This window comes from Drosophila miranda, assembly GCF_003369915.1.
Source record: "Drosophila miranda strain MSH22 chromosome Y unlocalized genomic scaffold, D.miranda_PacBio2.1 Contig_Y2_pilon, whole genome shotgun sequence".
Classification (NCBI taxonomy): Eukaryota; Metazoa; Arthropoda; class Insecta; order Diptera; family Drosophilidae; genus Drosophila; species Drosophila miranda.
Window position 1 is genome coordinate 11,488,546 of NW_022881614.1, and position 21,808 is coordinate 11,510,353.

General features: G+C 44.9%; 4 protein-coding genes and 2 pseudogenes across 8 annotated transcripts in view; 1 reads left to right on the forward strand and 5 right to left on the reverse strand.

The window, feature by feature from the left end:
- Positions 1-6,186: 6,186 nt before the first annotated feature.
- LOC117193626 (UPF0605 protein GA14893-like) lies at positions 6,187-9,074 on the reverse strand. Of its 2 annotated transcripts, none has more exons than XM_033398369.1 (3): positions 8,989-9,074; positions 8,580-8,920; positions 6,187-6,580 (listed from the first exon to the last, which is right to left on the reverse strand). In XM_033398369.1, the coding sequence occupies exons 1-3, from the start codon at positions 9,030-9,032 to the stop codon at positions 6,351-6,353; spliced, it is 615 nt and encodes a 204-aa protein (XP_033254260.1). In that variant the 5' UTR covers positions 9,033-9,074; the 3' UTR covers positions 6,187-6,350. The 2 variants fall into 2 exon arrangements, 1 of the variants encoding a protein (XP_033254260.1); XR_004474647.1 differs by lacking the exon at positions 6,187-6,580 and adding an exon at positions 7,797-8,085 and having other exon boundaries at positions 8,153-8,920.
- A 133-nt stretch (positions 9,075-9,207) lies between these two features.
- On the reverse strand, positions 9,208-10,891 carry LOC117193030 (annotated as a pseudogene).
- Positions 10,892-11,727: 836 nt separating this feature from the next.
- Positions 11,728-14,593, reverse strand: LOC117193629. Of its 4 annotated transcripts, none has more exons than XM_033398373.1 (3): positions 14,421-14,593; positions 12,781-13,199; positions 11,889-11,992 (listed from the first exon to the last, which is right to left on the reverse strand). In XM_033398373.1, the coding sequence occupies exons 2-3, from the start codon at positions 13,097-13,099 to the stop codon at positions 11,889-11,891; spliced, it is 423 nt and encodes a 140-aa protein (XP_033254264.1). In that variant the 5' UTR covers positions 13,100-13,199; positions 14,421-14,593. The 4 variants fall into 4 exon arrangements, with proteins under 4 accessions (XP_033254265.1, XP_033254266.1, XP_033254264.1 ...); XM_033398372.1 differs by lacking the exon at positions 14,421-14,593 and adding an exon at positions 13,544-13,628; XM_033398374.1 differs by lacking the exon at positions 14,421-14,593 and having other exon boundaries at positions 11,728-11,992; positions 12,781-13,099.
- A 46-nt stretch (positions 14,594-14,639) lies between these two features.
- LOC117193631 (cytochrome b-c1 complex subunit 9) lies at positions 14,640-15,039 on the forward strand. Its single transcript, XM_033398378.1, has 2 exons — positions 14,640-14,861; positions 14,928-15,039. The coding sequence occupies exons 1-2, from the start codon at positions 14,730-14,732 to the stop codon at positions 14,961-14,963; spliced, it is 168 nt and encodes a 55-aa protein (XP_033254269.1). The 5' UTR covers positions 14,640-14,729; the 3' UTR covers positions 14,964-15,039.
- Positions 15,001-15,652, reverse strand: LOC117193627 (annotated as a pseudogene).
- Positions 15,001-21,808, reverse strand: part of LOC117193624 (uncharacterized protein DDB_G0284459-like) — an 87,906-nt gene continuing 81,098 nt past the window's right edge. The window contains exon 10 of the transcript XR_004474646.1: positions 15,001-15,643. The gene's annotated coding sequence lies outside the window, so the exon portion shown is untranslated. The remainder of the gene's footprint in view (positions 15,644-21,808) is intronic.

Genomic DNA, 21,808 nt, shown 5'->3' on the forward strand with positions numbered 1-21,808 from the left:
CACTTTTTCCTCTCTGCCTCCCCCTACGCGCGGGGTATGGACGCATACGCGGAGCGATGAAACAAACCGACGCGGCTGCCGTCTGCCGGGCACTAGCTGGCCTCTCCTCTCTGGCTCGCCGAATTGCTCCAAGGCGACGTCCCAAAGCTCCGGCGAATTTCTATGACCTGCAGCTGGTTGTCGTGGAAGACGAGCCTCCTCCAATTTCCAACCTAGGGAAATTTGCACACACAGAACACCTTTATACACTTCACTCGGCTGTTTTTCTTTTCAACTTACCCAAACGGGTGCCCCGTCGAAAGGGTGTATTGCAAGGGTATCACTGTACAACGCCTCACTGCCTGAGATATATTTCCTTGTCGTTATTTAATTTAAAAGGTTTCTCTCTCTTTTTTTATATTTACTTAAAAACCCCGCTGCCACTTTAGAAAATGAACACCATCCAATGCTGTCGACCAGGCTTGGAATGCTACAATGGCGTCCAATGACATCTATTTGTAGCCTCTCTTCTCGTCGAACTTCGACTTCGAACCCGCTCTCCTTTCGACGAGGAAGTCTGACCTGGCTCTGACCCACTCTCTGATCCCAGGCCCTCCTTGCCGACTGTTAAAGAGAATTTCTCTTGCCTCTCGTCAGATGGTGCCTAATTTTCGGCGGACCCCCAAAAACCCTAGGCCTCCTCACAGCAGCTACAAGCCTCACCGTACAACTCCCCCTGCCAAGATCAGACTTGGGGTGCAGAAGGCTCACAAGGATGAACCGCTTGTCGTTGTTATTGGCAGGGCCAATGATTCGGGCCTGCAGGTCTTCCAACTCATAAAGCGAATTTCCGAGCTTTCTCCGAACTCTAGCCTTCACGAAAGCGTGGTCAAGCTTAGCGTTGTATCCAGCTTGGAAGTTGCTTTGTTTAAAATTCCTTCTATAAACTTCCTGCCCAACCTGGTATACTACCTCTCTTGATCTTAGATTATACTGCTTTTCATTACGAGCATTTTGCTTATCCATTACTTCACGTGCTTTCTTCCTGACCAACTCCAAGGAATCCTCTTTTGTGAAAGCTTCCAACATCTCCAGCGATCTCAGCAAAGAGAAAGTGCCACCAGAAGTGATCATCTGCTGACCAAACACCATGTAATATGGCGTAGCGCCTACTCCCGAGTGGATGGACGATCTCAGCGCACAACAAATGCTGCTTAAATTCTCGTCCCAATATTTTTGATCCGGACGCACATACGCTCTGATGGCGGCAATCACTGAGCGATTGACTCTCTCGGAGGCATTTGCCTGTGGCGCGTGTACCGCTGTCAAGGTATGTGAGATACGGTGGCTTTTTAAAAGGCTTTGGAATTTTTCAGCCCTGAATTGGGATCCATTGTCGGACACTATGGTTTCGGGCACCCCGAAAGTATGAAAGAGATCCTCCCGCAAGTATTTGATAACTACATCAGCTGTCAGCTTCTTAACGGCTTTGAGGAAAACAAATTTAGAATAATGGTCTAACACGATAAAAATAGCGACGTGACCACTTCGAGACCTAGGATATGGACCAAGAAAATCAATGTAAAGTCGCTGAAAGAATCTTTGTGATTCGGCCGGCTTTCCCATGGGTGGCCGCATAGTAAAGTTCGGCGCTTTTGTGGTCTTACATTCACTGCAATTGTTCACATAAGCTTTGACGTCGTTAGCCAATCCTGGCCAAAAGTAGTACCTACGGACGCGCTCCAAGGTCTTATGAATCCCCCCATGCGAGGCTAACGGATCATCATGTGACTGTTTTAAGATCTCGCTGATCAAATCCTTAGGCACCCATAATTTCCAGGCAAACGAGTCATGAAGTAAGTCGCCATTCGCATGCTCAGCTCTTCGGTAAACTAAGTTGTCGACCACTTTTACGTCTGGCAATTGTTCCTGGTTGCTCTCTACACGCTCCACCAATTCACGATACCCTGCCGCTCTGAAGTGAGGAGATTCTAGATCCACCAGAAGCCCATTACTCTTGTCTATCGCTGCGATCTCATCCTGGTGAACCCTTGACAATGCATCTGGGACTATGTTCTGGGTTCCCTTTCGGTGCTCGATGCTAAATCGGAAACCTTGCAATTTTAGTGCCCATCGAGCTAACCTCGAGTGCAGATCATTTTGGGACATCAACCACTTCAGTGATGCATGATCTGTTATCACGGTGAATTGATGACCTTCGACATAAGCTCTGAACTTTTTTATGCACACTAAGGCCGCCAGGCACTCTAGCTCGGTCACTGTATAATTGCGCTGGGCTTTATTCAGCTTTTTAGACACGAAAGCTATCGGCATTTCATCCCCTTCCTCCGTCTTCTGGACTAGTACACCCCCTACTCCCGTATTGCTCGCATCGCAATGTATATAGAAGGGCTTTCCAAAGTCAGGACTTCTTAAAACTGGAGCCTTGCACAGCATTTCTTTCAATTTCTCAAAGGCCTCTATTCCACCCTGGGACATGACGAATTTTTTGTTTTGTTTTAGCAAGTCTGTTAAAGGGGCGGATAGCGAAGCAAAATCATGTATAAATTTCCTATACCACCCGGCCATTCCAAGGAAGTTCCTCAGGGCTCGGAGAGTTCTTGGGAGCGGAAACTTAGTAATAGCGGAAATCTTTTCCGGGTCTGTTTTAATACCGCCTTCGCCAATTACGTGACCTAGATATTTTACGGATTTCCTACAGAATCTGCTCTTCTCTATATTTATGGTCAGCCCTGCGTGACGGATGTGTTCTGCCACCGAACGCAGTACCTCAAGATGCGAGGGAAATGTGTCTGAAATGACCAGCAGGTCATCTAAGTAGACAAACACTTGATTTCGAAGAGCTGCGGGTATTACCTTATCCATGAGTCTGGACATGGTTTGTGAGGCGTTGCATAAACCAAAAGGCATGACCTTGTATTGGTACAACGGCCTCCCTGGTATGGTGAATGCAGTCTTGTCTCTCGACGCCACCTCCAAAGGTATTTGCCAAAATGCATCTTTCAAGTCCAGGCTAGTTACGTATTCTGCCTTGGGCAATCTACTCAAGATGCCATCAATTTGGGGCAACGGGTACGCATCTTTTTCTGTCACCGCGTTTACTTTTCGACTGTCTAGACAAAGACGAGCTTTCCCAGGCTTTTGGACAAGAACCACCGGAGAAGACCAAGCGCTTCCTGACTCCTCAATCACCCCTAATCTCAGCATCCTATCAACTTCCCCGTACAGCAATTTCTCAACGGCCGGTGAGACTGAGAAATGTCTCTGCTTTACGGGCTTCGCATTCCCCACATCGATGGTATGACAAAGCATATCTGTCCTTCCCAGACCCGACACAGCGAAAGATGGAAATAGGGAACGCTGCCTCCTGAGCAGAAGTATGAACATCTGAACTCTCGCAAATTTCGGAAATCTTCCATTCGGACGGTAATAATTTGAAAAGGGACCAAAAATCAATACCTAAATATAAATCTTGACTTAAATTAGGAATTATGAATAGCTCTATCGTTTTCGACTCCCCGCGGTACTCTATCTTAGTTGTTATCTTGCCTACTATTCGATGCTTCTTTCCATCTGCCGTAAAAGCATTGGACGATACCACTTTAAATGGTTTCTTACTGCATACTACCTCCTTTGCCAATTGACCACCCACGCAACTCATTCCGGCGCCAGTATCTAGCAATCCTACTACGGTTCTATCGAGTAACTTGACCTCGGCATACGGCCTCTTGTCTCCTTCCTTTTTCCTTATTTCATTAATACATTTGAGAGATTTAAAATGGGCCTTAATTCTACGTGCATTTCTAGTTAATCTCCTTGACTTAACAATTTCCACTGGAGGTGCTAACTTCTTACCCTCTATCAAATTTATATGCCATCCCACTATCGGTGGCTCCGCCTCCCAAAAATCCCGAGAAGGCTCTTCTTGCGTTTTGCCACTTGCTGCATCTAGTTTTGTTTCGCCGACCCCCTCTGCGGAACACTGGTCAGCCGACGAGACTCTGCCGTGTTCTCCTTGTTGTTTTTTTGACACTTTTTGCAAGATGGCTTATACGTGTTCGGCGCTCCGCAGCCAAAGCAGAATATTTTCCGTTTAGCAACGCAGTCGTGGTAACGGTGTCCTTCTTTTCGACAATTCCAACACACCAAGGATAAAGCTGCTATCTCCTCCCCAAACTCCGATTCCGAGAATTCTTCCGCATCCTCTCCCAAGGCTTCGTCCACTAGCTCCGAGATTTGCTTTCGAAATGGAGCAGGTTTTTGATAGCCATGAGTCCGACGCACCTCTTCCATAAAACATTCTCGCATCCGACATATATCCCGTAGTACTTCTATTGAGTCTATTTTCTGATTCAGGATCTCATGCTGTATTTCCGGCCGCAAATTCCGACGAACGAACTCGACCAGAGTTTTATGAGAAAGAGGCTGCTCTAACCTGTCAGTGAGCTTTTGGATTGCGTCAAAAAATACCTCGAAAGTCTCTTTTTCTCTTTGTTTCCTATCGCGAATCATCTGTCTGATGTCTACGTCCGTCCGGGAATCCCTAAACTGCTTCCTCAACGCATCACACAGATCCATCCACCGCACTGAGCCAACTGTCTTGTGATACCTTCAATAAAAATCAGATGCTTTCCCTTGAAACAGAGTGTTTGCATTGCTGCACAACAGCATAAAGTTCCCTTCCAACGTTTGATGGGTAAGGGCCTCTACTCGGTATATAAATGAATCCACGCTTAAGGAGTCTGAGGCTCCCGAAAAGCGAAGCTTCCAATTATTCATTATATGACCCACCTTGTCAGGTCTCTGAGCTAAGTCAGATACTGCTGATCTAGAGAGCGAAGTCCGGAGTGGAGGGGTGTAAACTGCGCCATGGTTCCCCTCGGGAATTTCTAGCAATTGGTCCAAAGAAGCGTTCCTATTCAGGCTCCCTACTGACGGCTGCGGAATTTGCGCATTAGAAGCTAACCGAGCTTCGACAGTGGTACTTATCATTTGAGACATCTTCTCCGTCAGGTTGATAAGTAATTCATTCTGCATACCCCTAACAGCCGCCGTGATCTCCCTAGACCCTTGATTTGAGCTAAACGCTTGATTTGAAGTAGACGCTTGACCCTCCGACCCCGCTTGGGATTGCTTACTGCCTCCTGCGAGAAGTGACTTTGTCTGCTGTCTAGTCTTGCCAGGCACCAGAGGAGGCTGACCAACCGTTGGGGCAATACAAACCGCATTGCAAACTGGACAGGTTGTTTGGGTCTTAAGGTATGTTCGCATGCATTGTTCGCGAATAATATGATCGACAGATTTGATTTTAGTGGACTGTATTTATTTTGTTCTTGTCCAGTTCGATGTCTATTTGGTACTGAGAAAATGCCGTCGCAGCGGCGGTAAGAATATGTGTGTATACAAATTTTCGTCTCTTCCATTCTCATCTTGTTCTCCTTTTCCGATGGTTCTTCGCTTAGCGATGGACTTGTTATACGTTCCTCAACATCCCGGCCCCCCCTGAAACAAAGTTTCGGAACGGGGCAATACCGCGATTTTAGTAATTGGTCGGGTTAATTCTCCAGATGCGGTCTTAAGCTTGACAGCTCGAACCAGTTCGTCCTTTCCTGGATAGGCTTCTATAACTCTTGCGATGTGCCATGAAGCCGGTGGGCTGTTGGACTCCTTAACAAGCACAACGTCTCCGATCGAGATATTAGGGTTAGACGTGGTCCACTTTGGACGCTGTTGAAGAGTGGTCAGGTAATCCTGATGCCATTGTTTCCAGAAGCCTTGGTACATGGACTGGATACTCTGCCAGTACCCCAATCGACCCACAGTTATGTGACCCAAGTCAGCCTTCGGTATAGTGGTGAATGGTCGTCCAATTAAGAAGTGAGCCGGCGATAAATAGTTGACCTCAGTATCCGGTGTGTAGCATAGAGGACGTGAGTTGACCACTGCGCTGACTTGCGCAAGTAGGGTACGCATCTGCTCAAATGTAAGCATTGAGGTTCCGACGACTCGTCGAAGGTGCAGTTTAACAGATCGAACTGCCGATTCCCATTTTCCACCCCAATGAGGTGAGCCAGGCGGAATGAATACCCATTGTATGCCGTCATCCGCCAGGGTATGAGTAACCAGGTCGGTGTGTTCCTGTGACGCCAGTAGAGTTTGCATTTCATCAAGTGTGCGTTGCGCGCCGATGAAATTTGTGCCGTTGTCACTGTAGATTTTGGCACACTTGCCACGTAGAGATATGAAGCGCCGCAGTGCAGCCAGGAACGTTTCAGTGGTGAGATCCGTGGCAAGTTCCAAATGTATTGCCGATGTGACCAGGCAAACGAATAGGCATATATAGCCCTTGCTCATACGTGGTTTGCGAACCTTGCCATCCTTGAGAAGGATTGGCCCAGCATAGTCGCAACCGGTGTTGACAAATGGCAGTGCTTGTGTGATACGAATGCTGGGTAGATCAGCCATTCGTTGCTGTAATGTATGCTGTCTTTGTCGAAAGCATGCCAAACATGCTCATTCAGCTTGCGTTCAAAGAGTCCTTTTCCGCTTTCCAACAGATCGCGATGACGAAGTGTTCGATTTTGTAACGTGCAACCACGATGTAGGCGAGATGGTCCTCTCAGCTTGGAGCGGCACGCTGTCAATTTTCCGGCTACTGGCTCGTCGGCAACGAGTGTGGTGTTCTTATGCATTTTGCTCCTAAGCTGAGACCTACCCTATTATTATTTTACATTTAATGCGTGTCACTAAGCCATTTGAAACCGGACGGAAAGCACACCTAAAACGAAAGACAATGACTGCACTGGTGAACGGACAACGACAAGAATTCCTCAGCTGTTCATGAGGAGTGATGTTCGCCCACCCTACCTTGGTCTTGTTGTGCCCGATAACACATGATTTGCTACAAGACCCCTTATATTATGGGGGACCTACAGGGGCTTGCTGCAGGAGATCAAACACTACTGCTTCTACTCACACATTATAAACATTTATTCATTGCTTATGACTAAAATTCTTGATCCCTTGTAATTAAGTTTATTCATTAGTTTCTCCCTTCCCCGAGTATTGGCTACGACTTAATTTTAAATAAAATAGAGTGAAGTAATGTAAATAAGTAAGAAGCTTAGATTAAATATGTTTGAGAACAGATAATTTGAATAGGAACGAAAACAAAAGAAATGTAAGAAATTTTAATCTGAGCATTCGCTGGCATATCGATCCATCAAAAGGGAAGGTGTAATACGCGAGAGACGCAGGGAAAAGAATCAAGAGGAGAGCAATTATCTACGACTTTCCGATGCCCTCTCTTTTCATCCCACTAATTGGGTGTGCTCTCGTGACGAACCTTCAGAGCATTCGCCCCACAAAAAAATGGAAGATAATTTATTTGTTTAATTAAAACCACTTACAGGAACCTCCATCGACGAAGCGCTTCCGACTTGGGTTTCTGAAAAGTTTAAAAAAAAAGAGAACACACAATTCGCACACACAAAAAAAAGTGAGACGACGACCGAGTGGCTCAGGCAGGTCGAGCTAATTTTACTGTGAATTTTTATCTCTCTTATCTCTCCGCATTCCTCTGCGGTCAGTTTCGCATTCCTCTTTGCGGATCACCGGCGCTTATCGAGCACCGGTATGTGGGGGCTCGCCCTCAGCGGCAAAGTTAGGTGGAGAAAAAGGGAAAGGGATAGAGAGATCAAAAAGCCTAAATGAAGAGGGACAATGAAATAACCCGGGTAAAAATGCTTAGAGCATATGACTGTGTTACGTTATTTTTTTTTGTCTTATTCTTGCTATTTTTTTTTTTTTTTTCTTTTGGACCAGGCTAGATCTCTGTGACAATTTCAACTTCGATCGGCCACTAACTGCCGAACACTTTTTCCTCTCTGCCTCCCCCCTACGCGCGGGTATGGACGCATACGCGGAGCGATGAAACAAACCGACGCGGCTGCCGTCTGCCGGGCACTAGCTGGCCTCTCCTCTCTGGCTCGCCGAATTGCTCCAAGGCGACGTCCCAAAGCTCCGGCGAATTTCTATGACCTGCAGCTGGTTGTCGTGGAAGACGAGCCTCCTCCAATTTCCAACCTAGGGAAATTTGCACACACAGAACACCTTTATACACTTCACTCGGCTGTTTTTCTTTTCAACTTACCCAAACGGGTGCCCCGTCGAAAGGGTGTATTGCAAGGGTATCACTGTACAACGCCTCACTGCCTGAGATATATTTCCTTGTCGTTATTTAATTTAAAAGGTTTCTCTCTTTTTTTAATTATTTAAAAACCCCGCTGCCACTTTAGAAAATGAACACCATCCAATGCTGTCGACCAGGCTTGTAATGCTACAATGGCGTCCAGTGACATCTATTTGTAGCCTCTCTTCTCGTCGAACTTCGACTTCGAACCCGCTCTCCTTTCGACGAGGAAGTCTGCCCTGGCTCTGACCCACTCTCTGATCCCAGGCCCTCTTTGCCGACTGTTAAAGAGAATTTCTCTTGCCTCTCGTCAGATGGTGCCTAATTTTCGGCGGACCCCCAAAACCCCTAGGCCTCCTCACAGCAGCTACAAGCCTCACCGTACAATTTTCGCAGCGATATAGCTCCATCAGCGTCTCATGCTGGGCGACACCCGCCGAGGCAGCGGCCACATAGCGCTTGCCAGTTTGACTGGCCATATTTGGGACGAAGCCTGCATATCCTGGAAGTATGGGATGCCGGTACACAGCATCCACCAGATCCTCACGACGACGCAACACCTTCAGCTCATGCTCGGTGGGATAATCCTTGAGTCCTTGCTTGGCGTGTATGGGTAATACGATCAGCTCCGGTGCATGGTAGATGCACAGGTCGATGAGCAACTTGTGCGTCTGTTTGCCATATGTTTTCCCCTCGCGATCTCGGTTCTGGGTGCAGTGGCCGGTGTACCTGAGCGCCACAACAATGGATAGTGGTTAGACATCAGTCTGGATGGGTGTGCGCGCCTGCTTTTTTACCCTGGCACCAAATGCGGCTCCGGCGTTATGGTATCATTCATCATGATGACAAGCCAATTTTTCTTACACAACAAATTTTGGTTTCTGAATGTTCACTTAGAGCAATTTACAAATCTTTAATCATGGGTATGGAATTAACAATACTTTACAAAGGTCTCTCATGACAGATCCTTAAAAGTTAAATAGTTTTGTAAAGAATAACAAAGGTTGTATTGAAACACAATAACCGGAAGTTTTATACACCGGCAATTCGCAGCATTTCGGCTATGCTGACTATCTTCTCACGTGGCTTTCCCTTTGCCTTGCCCGTTTCCATCTCGAAATCATCGATACGTCGCCAGACGTCCCACGTGACCCCTCGTTTGTCGTCCGCCTCGAAGCCAGGCTTTGATGAGCTCGTGTCTAAGGCATTGGATGCAATGTCGTCACAGATAGTTTTGGCCACAGCAAACGCGCCGCTCATTGTGGTTAATATAACACCAGTTGGTCCTATACCCAACCATCCTGCCACATACAAACCAGCATCGACGCTGTCTGTGGCGTCCACCTTCAGGACCCGACCCTCTCGATTGCGAACATATCCTTGCCGGGAGTCAAAACTTATGTCGGCGTCAGCGCAACTCGACTTGTAGCCAATGCTGCGTAAAATCAAATTCGCTGGCAGACGTTCGGTAGCATGTGTGGGAACAGCGGCGTCCTGCTGAAGTTCTGTGACAGAGAACTCCATTTCGCCCTCAGTGATGGCTTTTGGGGCACGCAGGAAAATTGGCAGAAACTGCTTTGTGCCCGGAGATGAATTCTTTCCCTGATCGTTTAGACTCTTTAGCATCAGTTCGGTAAGTCGCTTGCGTGGACGCTGCAGCTGCTCCACCTGTGTGGCAATTCCTGGAAACAAATGTGTCAGTCGTGCATAGCTTGAAATGATAGCCAGATTTCTTACCCGAGAAATCGTCCGAGCGCCAGCGTGTTTGAACATTGGGCAACTTGAGCATTTCGCGCAACTCCTTAATGGTGAAGGCAGCCTGCAGAGGACCGCGCCGTCTAACAAGATGAACCCGCTCCACCTGGCTGCGAGAGAGTGCCTCCATGGCGTACTCCGTCGTGTCTGTGGACTACCCCAAATCAGAGTGAGCATAATGAATGCCTACAGTCATCTAATGTCTTACTTTGAGTGCATCTAGGGGACCGAGGAGCATGCGTGCCACGTCCACTGCTACATTCCCTTGACCCACAATCGTCACATCGCGTCCGCTCAAGTCTGGCTCCAGATGCTCTGCGCCCGGCAGCCCATTGTACCAGGCCACAAACTTGCGGGCAGATATCACATGGCTCTGCTGCTCGCTGTCCAGCTGCAACTCCCGGTCCTGGTCGGAGCCATAGGTGAGGGGAACGGCGTGGTATTGGTTCCTCAGTTCCTGAAGGCTCACATCCGTGCCCAGGCTGACATTGCCAAAGAAGCGAAGACGCGGATGCTCGGCCGTCTTCGTGAAGGTGTTGATGACGTTCTTGACCTCCGGATGATCGGGCGCAACGCCAAAGCTGGAATGTCGATTTGCATAATGGGACATGTCATTAGTCCATAAGTGTCAAAGTGCTTGCCAGACACACGCGACCACGCTTAGATAAAAACTTCAGAGCCCAGCCGACGACCAACAGTCGTTGGTTGCCACTAAGATGTGGACGATCCGTTGTACTCCGCTGCTCGCCTACTTCTTTGTGCTTGTATGTCTTTCCTCTGTGGCGGCCGGCCCACAATGCATATCCGTTTGGTGGGCGTCTCACTTTGGATTATTTGCTGTCTTACAGAACTCGTGTAAAAACCACGCCTACGGATATTCAGTAAATTAGAGGTCATGTCTAACTTTGTCTTGGTTTGTTTACGTTTTCGCCTTGTAATCGTGAATGGGCAAATTCTACCTATCGAATGCTTTCGGTGCAGACAGCTAATTTCGAAATGAGAGCAACCCTGATGGCTGGCCCGGTCAATTTGAAATGAACGCAAAACAATATTTATTGGGTGCATTACAAAGCTTAACACAGAAAATTGTTCTATTCCAGAAGAAATGTAACAAGATTTATTCGCGGTGCAGGGCCAGCAAACGCTTGGCGTCGACTGTGGCGCGCCCGTAAGTGGTTCCAACTTTGAAAATCTCGCCCGGAACATGTCCTCCATAGCGCGGAATCATGCCAGTGATTCGAGGATATATCACGCTGTTCGTGTTAGCAAAAGAACGGCCCACGCCAGCTTTCTACAATGGCACCCACTCGGCACTCCGGCGAAAGAACATGTCGTCCTTGGGATAGCACCAACCCTCATCGGGCAGATGGAAATCAAAGCCAAAGCCTAAGTAATCACACTATAGTCAGCCATAAAACGACAATTGCCCATCAATAAGATACTTACGGCTGGAGTCTTGCCGATACGTCTGAATCAGACTACTGAATGGAGAGACTGAGTACTGAGGCGACTGGATATTACTTCTTATTTGTTTGACGGAAAGGGAATCGACAAAATGATTTGTTTACTTTCCATGGCAACCGAAGACGGAATGCGGAAAGCCCAACCAAAATAGCCTGGCTATAAAATCTGCCAGCAATAAGTTTGTGGTGGAAGGTAAATACGGTCACGACATGAATTCCATTCCCGTGGCTTAATGGCGTTTATAATGGTAATTAATGCAGAGATCCAACCCCATAATGGAATTTGTCATGAAATTTTAAAATTGCTCTACATATAAATTGTGTGGTATAATTATTTTATTACGTTTACTGGTACGCGATAATTTTTGTCATTTACAGGGCCTTTGGGCCTTTAGGCCTTTATATTGATTAACAGATGGAAAAGGATACATTTCCGGGAGAATCTATATGTTTGTCAGCATTTCCGGGCGGCCAGGGGGTTAGTTTGACTTCTTTGCCTTCTTCTGCTGCTTGCTCTTCAACTTCTCCTGCTTCTTGAGCTCCTTTTCCGTCAGCGACTTGTACAGCTTGTAGCCAAAGAGAGCTGCAATGGAAGGGAGAAAAGGCAAGCGGTTAATGATCGTTCTAGTGGGGATGATCCAGGATGAGTCGAGACCAAATATCGAGACAAGGAGGAATATCACTGCTGCCACAATAGAACTAGAGTATGTCTGAGCGATGTGTGCGTGCTGGGTCAGTCTATCCTCGATTCGTTCAATGGTCTCCTGGAATTTGCCCTTCATTTCAACGAGGAACAGGTGCCGATCGGCCTCGGTGAGCGACTCCAATTTGTTTTGCATATCGCCGATCTTCTTAACCAGATCCTGTGCGAATTTGCTGCTGGGTCCTGTCTTGGCCACAATCGCCTCCACAGATTGTTTCAGCTGCTCGACAATGCCCGCCGACTCGGCGCCGACAATGGAGCTCATGGTGGGGAAACTACAGGCCAAGGAAGTCCGAATTTCGAGTCAACTTCTGCCCTCTGGCCGGCATGGGTCCCGATCCAACACTGTCTCTATCAACGCGTGGGCCTACTGTCAATTTTTGTTCCGTGGTGGATTGGAGTTATCTTATCGAAAATCAAACGCCTATAAAGCGAAGCAAACATGCTAGCCAAATCGCTCACGTGTGTGTGCGTGTTTGTGTGAGTGCTCTGGCAGGGCACCCTTCTCACCGATTTTCCTGCGCTATCACCGCTCACCGCTCACCTATCACCTATCACTACTCCCCGGCTATAGAGCTGGAGACGTGGATACCGTAGACCAAAAGAATATCCGATGAGTGTTCGATTTGTTTAGTTTCAGTTCGATTCAGTGTCGTCCGCTTGCTTACCAAAGACGAGCAGAATCAGGGTCAACATCACGAAGAATATCATATATTCCCTAGAGCTGTGGCCCGGCTGTCGGTACTGGCGCATAAAGTCCTCCGGCGATGGCAGCTTTGGGTTGAATATGCTCTCGCGCAGCTCTTCGCGCTCTGCATCCGATATGCCGTCCATGCTCTCGACGAGCTTCCAGATCTCATCGGCACTGGGCATTTTGAAGTCGGGATGGCCTGGTTCTGCGCCGGCGAAGCCGTTGGGGCCACCGGCTGCCGCCGCGGCCTCCACTTCCTGCGCGAATGCCTGCTGGTTCAGCGGATCCTCTGCCATTCTTTGCTTAAAGTCACTTGTGGCGGCTAATGGGCTCGCTTCACTACACTCTTTGCTGTGGCTGTGGGTGGAGCTGGGGGCTTGCCTTAACGGTTCGCGTCTGAAGGGTTACAATGTCTTAAAATAATTGTGTTTCCTCGAGTGTAATTACTGGGGGAATAACGCGCAAATTTACGACGCTTTGGGAGAGGTGTTAGGGCAAACAAAAACACACAACAGCAAACCAATAGAATGATGGTTCAACGTGGCAAACCCGCGGGTATTCAACAACAGTTCGCGCTTGATAGTTTGGTTCGTTGGATATCCAAACCTATTTGGTCAATATTATATTCAGCTATCCCCCGCATCTCTAATTTATAATCCCCTTCCGATTTATTGGCCTATTCCGCCCAGTAAACACGAAATTTTGGTAATAATTTTGACGCTTGACCGCCACTTGCTTACGTGCTGCGGCTTCCTGCTGTTCAGGAGAACTGAGCGATCACTAAAAATCATATTAAAAGTAATATAAAGAAATTGACACTCGTGTGTAATCAGTCGCTTATAATTCATTCTTATTGAGGAGGGAGATATGGTTCAGTTTCGCTGCGCTTTTCGTTTTGTTTTCGCGCCTTCGTCAGCATATTTTTCAAAAGGTAGTCGCAAAGAAGTCGGTAAAAATAAGTTAGGTGTGCGATAAGAGTCTGCTCCTCCGAACCCGAGGAGGCGCTTATCAGTCCCCCGGACACAGGTACAACTGTACAAACTGATGTACATATAGGGGCCAAAAAGCATGCACCGAAAACTAGAGGATACCAAACTGGGATAAAACAGTGCAACTACTAAATAAAACTGGGACTTAATTAAGTCTCTAACATGCCTTCTTCCCGAGCATGCTGTGGCCCCCCTTGGACTGTACGCATGTTCAATTATGGGAATGGTGAATGGCTGGCTCTTATCGCTCCAGAGACCAGACCCTCTTATCGCTTTCGAACCCACAGCCAATAAAAGAACACAAATTTGACTACGTACACAAGAAAACCTGAAGAAATGGCTAGATAGGATGAGGCTGGGAACACGTAAGACCTTACCAAATGCAGGAGAAATCATGCTAAACCATAAATACAACAGATAGGAAAACAACAAAAGATAGCTAAGGGGGTAAATCTGTAACAACACAACAAACTAACATACAACTTGGGCGAGGACTGTGGTTGGCAGATGGGCGTGCGGGCATTCTAGTTTCTTGCTTGGTGAAAGTCTTTTGACCCGCTTTTCAGTGGAGTGGACAGCTTGGAAGTTGGGGTTTAGTGGGGGTGGGGTAGCGAATAGAAGCTCTTACCTGCTAGAGTAAACACAACAACAGCCGGCACATAGAAGGCGAGATTCGGAATGGATTGCTGGAACGGAGAGCCGGCGTCTGTGTATACAATTTTAATCCGGAATTGGGCACTACGAGGAGGAGTCTGAGCTGGTCTTTCTTTTTCTTGTTTATCTCAAATATTTCCGACCCAGCGTATCAAACCATCGATACCGATAGTGGCGCCCCTCGCAGGTTTACAAAATCGATGCTATCGATAGTATCATCAGCTGTGTATTTGGCGTGCGAGCGTAATAATTTGGCAGGAATTATAAAAACCTATTTGAAAAAATGAAGGTGATCTACAATACTCTGTTTAAGCGCACGTCCACCTACGCCGTGGCCATCATCGGGGCGACATTCTTTTTCGAGCGTGCCATCGATGTCTCGTCCACTGCCCTGTTCGAGTCCATCAACAAAGGCGTAAGTTGCACTCCTCTTATGTAAGACGAGTTGGGAATAAACGAATTACTCTTTTTTCGCTTGCAGAAACTCTGGAAGGACATCAAGAGCAAATACGAATAAGCGCAGTCTTAAATAAAACAATGTTTTGTTTTAATTAGCATAAAAATGAACGTTTATTCTAAACGAGACGAAAACTAGAACCAAACGATTTTCACTTTTGTTTTGATTTGGTTGCGGTTGTTTGCAATGAGGTGGCCGGAATTGATTGCTCCGAGACCTCCCAAGGCTTTTCCTGTCTTTACGCATCCCAGGGCTGCTTGTTCTTCAATCGTGTGGGCTCCTTGAATCTTACCCCATTGTCCTGCAGGGTTTGCAGCAACTTTTGAAGCTTGCTGCCGGCGACAGCATCCACATTGCATGTCATTTCGGTGATGCCCGACTGAAGGCATCGGTGTGCCAGAACACGGCCAAGATTCACAAACGCTCAGGTGTCGTTGGTCTTGTACAGCTGTTGTTTGATGGCCCATTCGGCGGTGCTGGCGCTCAGAATGATGCCGTAGTGCTTCACGTCGGCGCTGACATAACGACCGCTGGTGTTTATCTCGAGCGTGTGCCAGTAGGAACGACCCGGCTTCTCCAAGTGGTAGCCGCTGGGCTTGTACGCAATGCGTAGCCTCTCCAGATTCCTGGGATTCCGGTTGACCACAAATCCTTCGTTGCTCTGCGGGGTGGTCAGCGCCTTAATCTTGTGGAGCATGCGTGCTGAAGTAAGTGGGCGAACACTGCGAGACATCCTTGCTCTAAAATAGTAGATTCAAATCAGCTTTTATTCAGATTTCCCCAGTTCATGGATTACATACCAAGTTTCTTAATATTTTTATACCCGATACTCAAAATGAGTATTGGGGTATATTAGATTTGTGGTAAAAGTGGATGTGTGAAACGTCCAGAAGGAATCGTTTCCGACCCCATAAAGTATATATATTCTTGATCAGTATCAATAGACGAGTCGATTGAGCCATGTCTGTCTGTCCGTCTATCCGTCCGTCCGTCCGTCCGTCTGTCCGTCTGTCCGTCTGTCCGTCCCCTTCAGCGCCTAGTGCTCAAAGACTATAAGAGCTAGAGCAACGATGTTTTGGATCCAGACTTCTGTGATATGTCACTGCTACAGAAATATTTCAAAACTTCGCCCCGCCCATTTCCGCCCCCACAAAGGACGAAAATCTGTGGCATCCACAATTTTAAAGATATGAGAAAACAAAAAACTTAGGATTGTAGAGAATGACCATATCTTTAAGACTGCGCAATCTGAATTGGATCGTATTATTATTATAGCCAGCATCAAGAAAACAATTTCATTTTTTCTCGCCCTGTCTCTCTCTAACACACACGTAGCATAGGCGGCTTTGCTTAGAGTAAAACATTAGCGCCTAGATCTCAAAGACTACAAAAGCTAGAGCAACCAAATTTGGTATCCACACTTCTAATATATCGGACCGAGACGAGTTTGTTTCAAAATTTCGCCACATCCCCTTCCGCCCCCGCAAAGGAAGAAAATCTGGGGATATTCAAAAATCTCAGAGACTATTAAGGCTAGAGTAACCAAATTTGGTATCCGCACTCCTGTTAGATCTTACTATAAAACGTGTATCTCAAAATTTCGCCCCACCCCCTTCCGCCCACACAAAGGACGAAAATCTGTTGCATCCACAATATTGCACATTCGAGAAAACTAAAAACGCAGAATCATAGATAATGACCATATCTATCAGATTGCTGAATCTGGATCAGATCAGATCATTTTTATAGCCAATAGGAACAAATCAATTTGCAGTGGCTACGCAGCGCCCGACGTCACGCTCAGACTGATTTTCTGTCTCTCTCGCACGCACTCTTTGTCGTGTCGTTTAATATTAGCGGCGTCTGCCGGAGGAGAGCCATACTGACTTAGTATCGGGTATAACCGTATACTAAAAAGTTCCTAATTTCTCTTTGAGCCTCCTTGTAGCTGTATTTTATATTTATTGTAAACCCCTCACTTGTAGCAGCCTTTGCTGCTATGTCAGTCTTTTCGTTGATGTCCACACCCTTGTGACCAGGGACCCATAGAATGTCAAGTTTCTGAATGTCTGATTGGTTAATTATGTTGTGAATATCATTCACTAGGTACGAGTTTGTATTCTTATTTTTAATTAAATTAATAGCTCCTAATCCATCACTTAAAATCAAAGCCTTTTTGTAATTATATTTAAGACATAGTTCGCAGGCCTTTTTAAGGCCTACGAGTTCGGCACCTACTGAGGATAATCTGTTTTCTATTTTGTACTTGTGGATATTTCCACTAGGCCATTCTACTATTCCTATGCCACATGTACTTTCTGTAACTGAGGCATCTGTTGATAGAATGTTCCAGTCGTCCTTTCTGTACTTGTTCAGAATCTCATAAAATATAGTTTTTATTTCTTCATTCGAGTATTCTTCTTTACCCTTAGTTAAAAATGTATCTAATACATGGATTTTGTTACATGTGTTAACACTATCAGATTCTTGAGTGCTTACAAAGATGGAATTAAATTCTCTTAAAGTACGTGTGTAACTCGTATCCGATTTTGAGCGTATTAGCTCGTCAAACATTGTTGGATTGAACCTTTTAATTTTAAGCAGTTCTTTGGCTGTAAGCCATTTCGCCCTGAAAACAGGTGGCATTACACCAGCGAGGACAAAAATTTCGTGTTTGCTTGTGTCAGGTGGCACCCCAACACACCTTCTGAGTGATTTAGCTTGCGCTATTTCTATATCTTTACTTGCTCCAGATCCCATGTCTGAAAAACTTGTGATAGCATATTCTTGTTTTGTTCTAATAAAAGCTTTGAAGATGTTGGTACTTGTTTTAGGTTTTAGACCTGATTTGATAGTAGTCGCAAGCTGGAGGAGTCTGTTGCATTTTTTTGTTTGTTCTTTAACCATTTTTACATGACTGACATTTGACATGTTTGCGCTAATCAGTCTGCCTAAGAAACGGATATCTTTTCGATTTGGTATAGGCACATTTCTAACAGAAATATTTACCGCTCTGACCTGTCTTTTTCCTACATTCATTGCTGCAGATTTGCTTGGATTGAAGCTAAAACCGAGATCACCACATAGAAGGTTAAAGTCATTTAGTTTTTTATTAAGGTTTTCAACCGCTACAGTAAACTCTCTGTTGTGAGAGATTATAACGAAGTCATCTGCAAATTGCATCATATGAGTATTTCTATCATAGATCTGATGTAGTCTTTTTGTGTATACATTAAAAAGGAGGGGCGACAGACAAGAGCCCTGTGGCATTCCTCCCTGAACTACCTGAACAGCTTGCCCTATTTTCAGTAGTCTCATAGTCATAAAACTGATGATCCAGTCAATGTATGTTTTAGGAAAACACTCATTTTCCATTAGTCTTTTTAAGAATTTCAGGTTGACACAATTGTAGGCATTGTTGAGGTCAACAACCACAAGAGTAACGTGTTCCTTGTTCTTTTTCTTTGCCGCTACCACATTGATGACATCATTTATGCACATCGCTGCAGACTTGTTTTTTTTGGTATACAAAAGATCTTTAGGGTATAATCTTGTTTTCTTGTATATGCTTTTCCAGCCTGGCTTTCACCATGCCATTTACTGTCTTGGCTAGAACCGAAATGAGGGATATGGGTCGAAAATGTTTTAAGTCAGTCAGATCCATGTTTTTTTTCGGTATTGGTACAATTCTGATAGATCTCCATTCGACTGGGAAATCGCACATAGCCACTCGACGGTTGTAAAAATGTACAAGTTCTGTCTTTATACTAGTGTTAAGAGCACTCAGCATCTCGTATGTGATGTGATCTATTCCTCCTGCCGTTTTTCTGTTTCTGACTAACACAGCCTCTAACTCTTCCAAGGAAAAGAAAGGATTTTCATTGTTCTTGGTTGAGTACATTTCTTCGTCTACATCCTTTGCTTCTGAGGTTATTTGTTCGTTAAGGAATTCCAGGTATGGCCCAGCTTTGTCAGGGTCGAAAATTTCTGGGGTGTCCTCTTGACAGTTTTTTAGATTTCTGAGGAATCTCCAGGCTTCTCTTGAGTTCGATTTTACATTTAACTTTGTTAACTTCCTGGCATAGCTAGTTCTTTTGGCAATTTTAACAGATTTTTTCCATTTAACCTTGAGGTTAACAGCAGAACAATAATTTTGAAAGGAGGGTTCTGAAGCTGCCTTCTTCTGCGACTCTGCAAACTCCCTGAATAATTTGGCTAAATTCTCGTCCCACCATAATTTTGGACATTTGTTTTTGATTTCATAAGTAGCTGCTTTTATTTCCTGTTGGATGTCTTCGCCAAATTATCCATATCTTTGTCGGCCTCAAACTGGCTTAGCTTTTTCAGTAGCCTGTTTTTGGCAAGGAAAGTTTTGAGTTTGTGTTGATATCCTGCTGTTTCAAAGGTTATTGGGTGATGGTGGCTGCCTCCTAGGTAAAACTTTTCGCATTTCCAATTCTCTATATGAATACCCTTTGTGAAAGTTAAATCGAGTACAGACCCTGATGTTGAGTCGATGTGTCTTCTGAATGTGAGACTGTGGTCATTTGCTAGACTGTAGCCAGCATTTGACATAGCTTGCATGAGTTCCCTTTCCACTGTTGGTTCTGTCTCCAGAAAAGGTATGTCTTGCGTTAAAATCTCCTGCAATTATGACTTTTCCGAATGCATCTAAATATTCAAGGAGATTGTTAATCGCTTGCTTGAAGGATGCAAGAGACAACAAAGGTTCAAAATATACTGAGGTGATAAGAAATTTATCTTTGTTGTTGATGGTTCTTGCTATAATTATATCTTGCTCTGTCTCATATATCAGTCTTTTAACTCTTAATTCTTTTTTGTAGGCAATCGCCACTCCTCCATAACCGTCCTCTCTATGTTTTTCTAACATATTGAAGTTGGCTAGTTTCCTAAAACGGAGATCGTGAGAGAAAACTTCAGCCAGAATGGCAAAGTCGAAGTTTTCATTGTTTAAGTAGAATACTAGGTCGTTTTTATTGGCTTTAATAGATTGAATGTTATGTTGTAAAAATTTCATATTTATTTAGATGTTTTAAAAAGGTTCGTTTCTTTCTGTTTGTTCATTTTTCTATCTGCACTATGTTCCATATTGTAATCATTTGTACTGGTCACTTTTTTTGATGGATGTGACACATCATTTGTGTTTGAGATGCCAAGCTTTTTTGGCACCTATGTGTTTCAAAAATGAAAAGAGATTTCGGGTTAAACTTTATAATTCGTATTTAATCTTGGTGGCTTAGCGGAAGCCGATTGCTTGCTATTGCCAGATAAACCTTATGCGAGATCGATATGCAACCAATGCGCAGAGGGGTTAGCATAGAACTAAACTATAGACGACGGCGTTAGATCAAAGTGATTGCCGAAGTGGCGGCAGCAGATCAAAGTAGTTGCCGAAGTGGTGGCGGCAGAGAGCCCCTTTAGCGGGAGAGCGCAGCAGCTCTGCAGAACGTCAACGTTTTACAACATAGGCGGCTCTCTCTGCTCATACAATAATAATGTTAAAGTTACGGTTATTCTTCAACGGCTGGCCCGAACAATTTGAGTCGACTAAACGAGACAACATGTCAACCATCTGTTGAATGGTAAATTTGTTTTCTTTTAGTTCTTTGTTTTCAAAAAATGGTACGTGATTACTAGAATCGCTGGTATATGATTCTAAGTGATAGTGGGGTTTTTGTGCAGGAACCAAAGGTCTCTGCACTAACCTGCTCGCATAACTGTGTTTTTTTAAAACTTCATTTGCTTTAACGTTTTTGTTTTGAACATTTTCCTCATTTATGTCTAGTTTTGGATAGTTTTTTCATAATTATCTAACAGCGAAAAATTTTGATGGATTGAGTAAGTGCTAAGCACTTCCTTACGCGCGATTTTTTTGATTGTCATTATTTTGTTAATGTCCATCTCCTTTTCCCATACTGGGCACATCAGTCTGTCCCTAGCTGAGTGATTTTTCCCATTGCAAAGGATACACTTGAGACCAGTGCACGACCCATTGCACTCCTCGACTCCGCATTTATAGCCCCTCCTAGCTGATTTGCATCTGGTCGAAGTGTGACCAAGTCTGCCACAATTATAACATTGCCTTACTCTGGGAACATATATGCTTACTTTCATCCCACATATCCCAAAAAGAGATACCTTTTCTGGGATGTCTGAACCTTCAAAACCAATTTTGACTGTTTCTAATGGTATGAGCTTGAATGTTTCGTTGTTGTCATCGGTTGTAATTTTCTGCCTTCTTGCTAATCTTTCAATTGACTTAATTTTTATGTTAGAAGTAATATTATCCATAATTTCATTCTCAGAAAAACCGAGGGGCACCCCTTTAATTACTCCATAGGATTCCACATAGTCTTTTGGTATAAATACCACTAAATTCATTTTTTTTAACTCCTCATTTAAAACTAAATCATTTGCTTCGCTGAAAACCTTAAAATAAATCTTGTATAGTGTAGGCGCAAGAGCTACGATTTCTTTAATTCCTTTTATTTTAAGGGGTCTTATTTTTTCCAAAAAGAATAAGCCATTTTTGGTGTTTTTGTTTTTAGTCGATACTAGTACAGCCGCATCACCGATGTGGCACTCACTATACAACACTGTTTCTCTTTCGATACCTACATTTGATGGGTTTATAATCGGATTAGTATTTTTATTCAGTGTTTTAGTCATTTCAGTATTTCCAGTAAAACCATTTATGGCATTTGTGTGTGAATTGTGAACGGTCACACCGTCAGAAGCCTCCACCATTTTGTTACTGTCATCGTCTATCAGCATTTTGTTATTTATGTCTGTATTGGTGTTGTCGCTTTTTTGTTCCTTGCGCATCTTTTTTGCTGGGTACTTTTCGTTAGTCAAGCTGTCGAATATGTCCTCTTTCACACCTG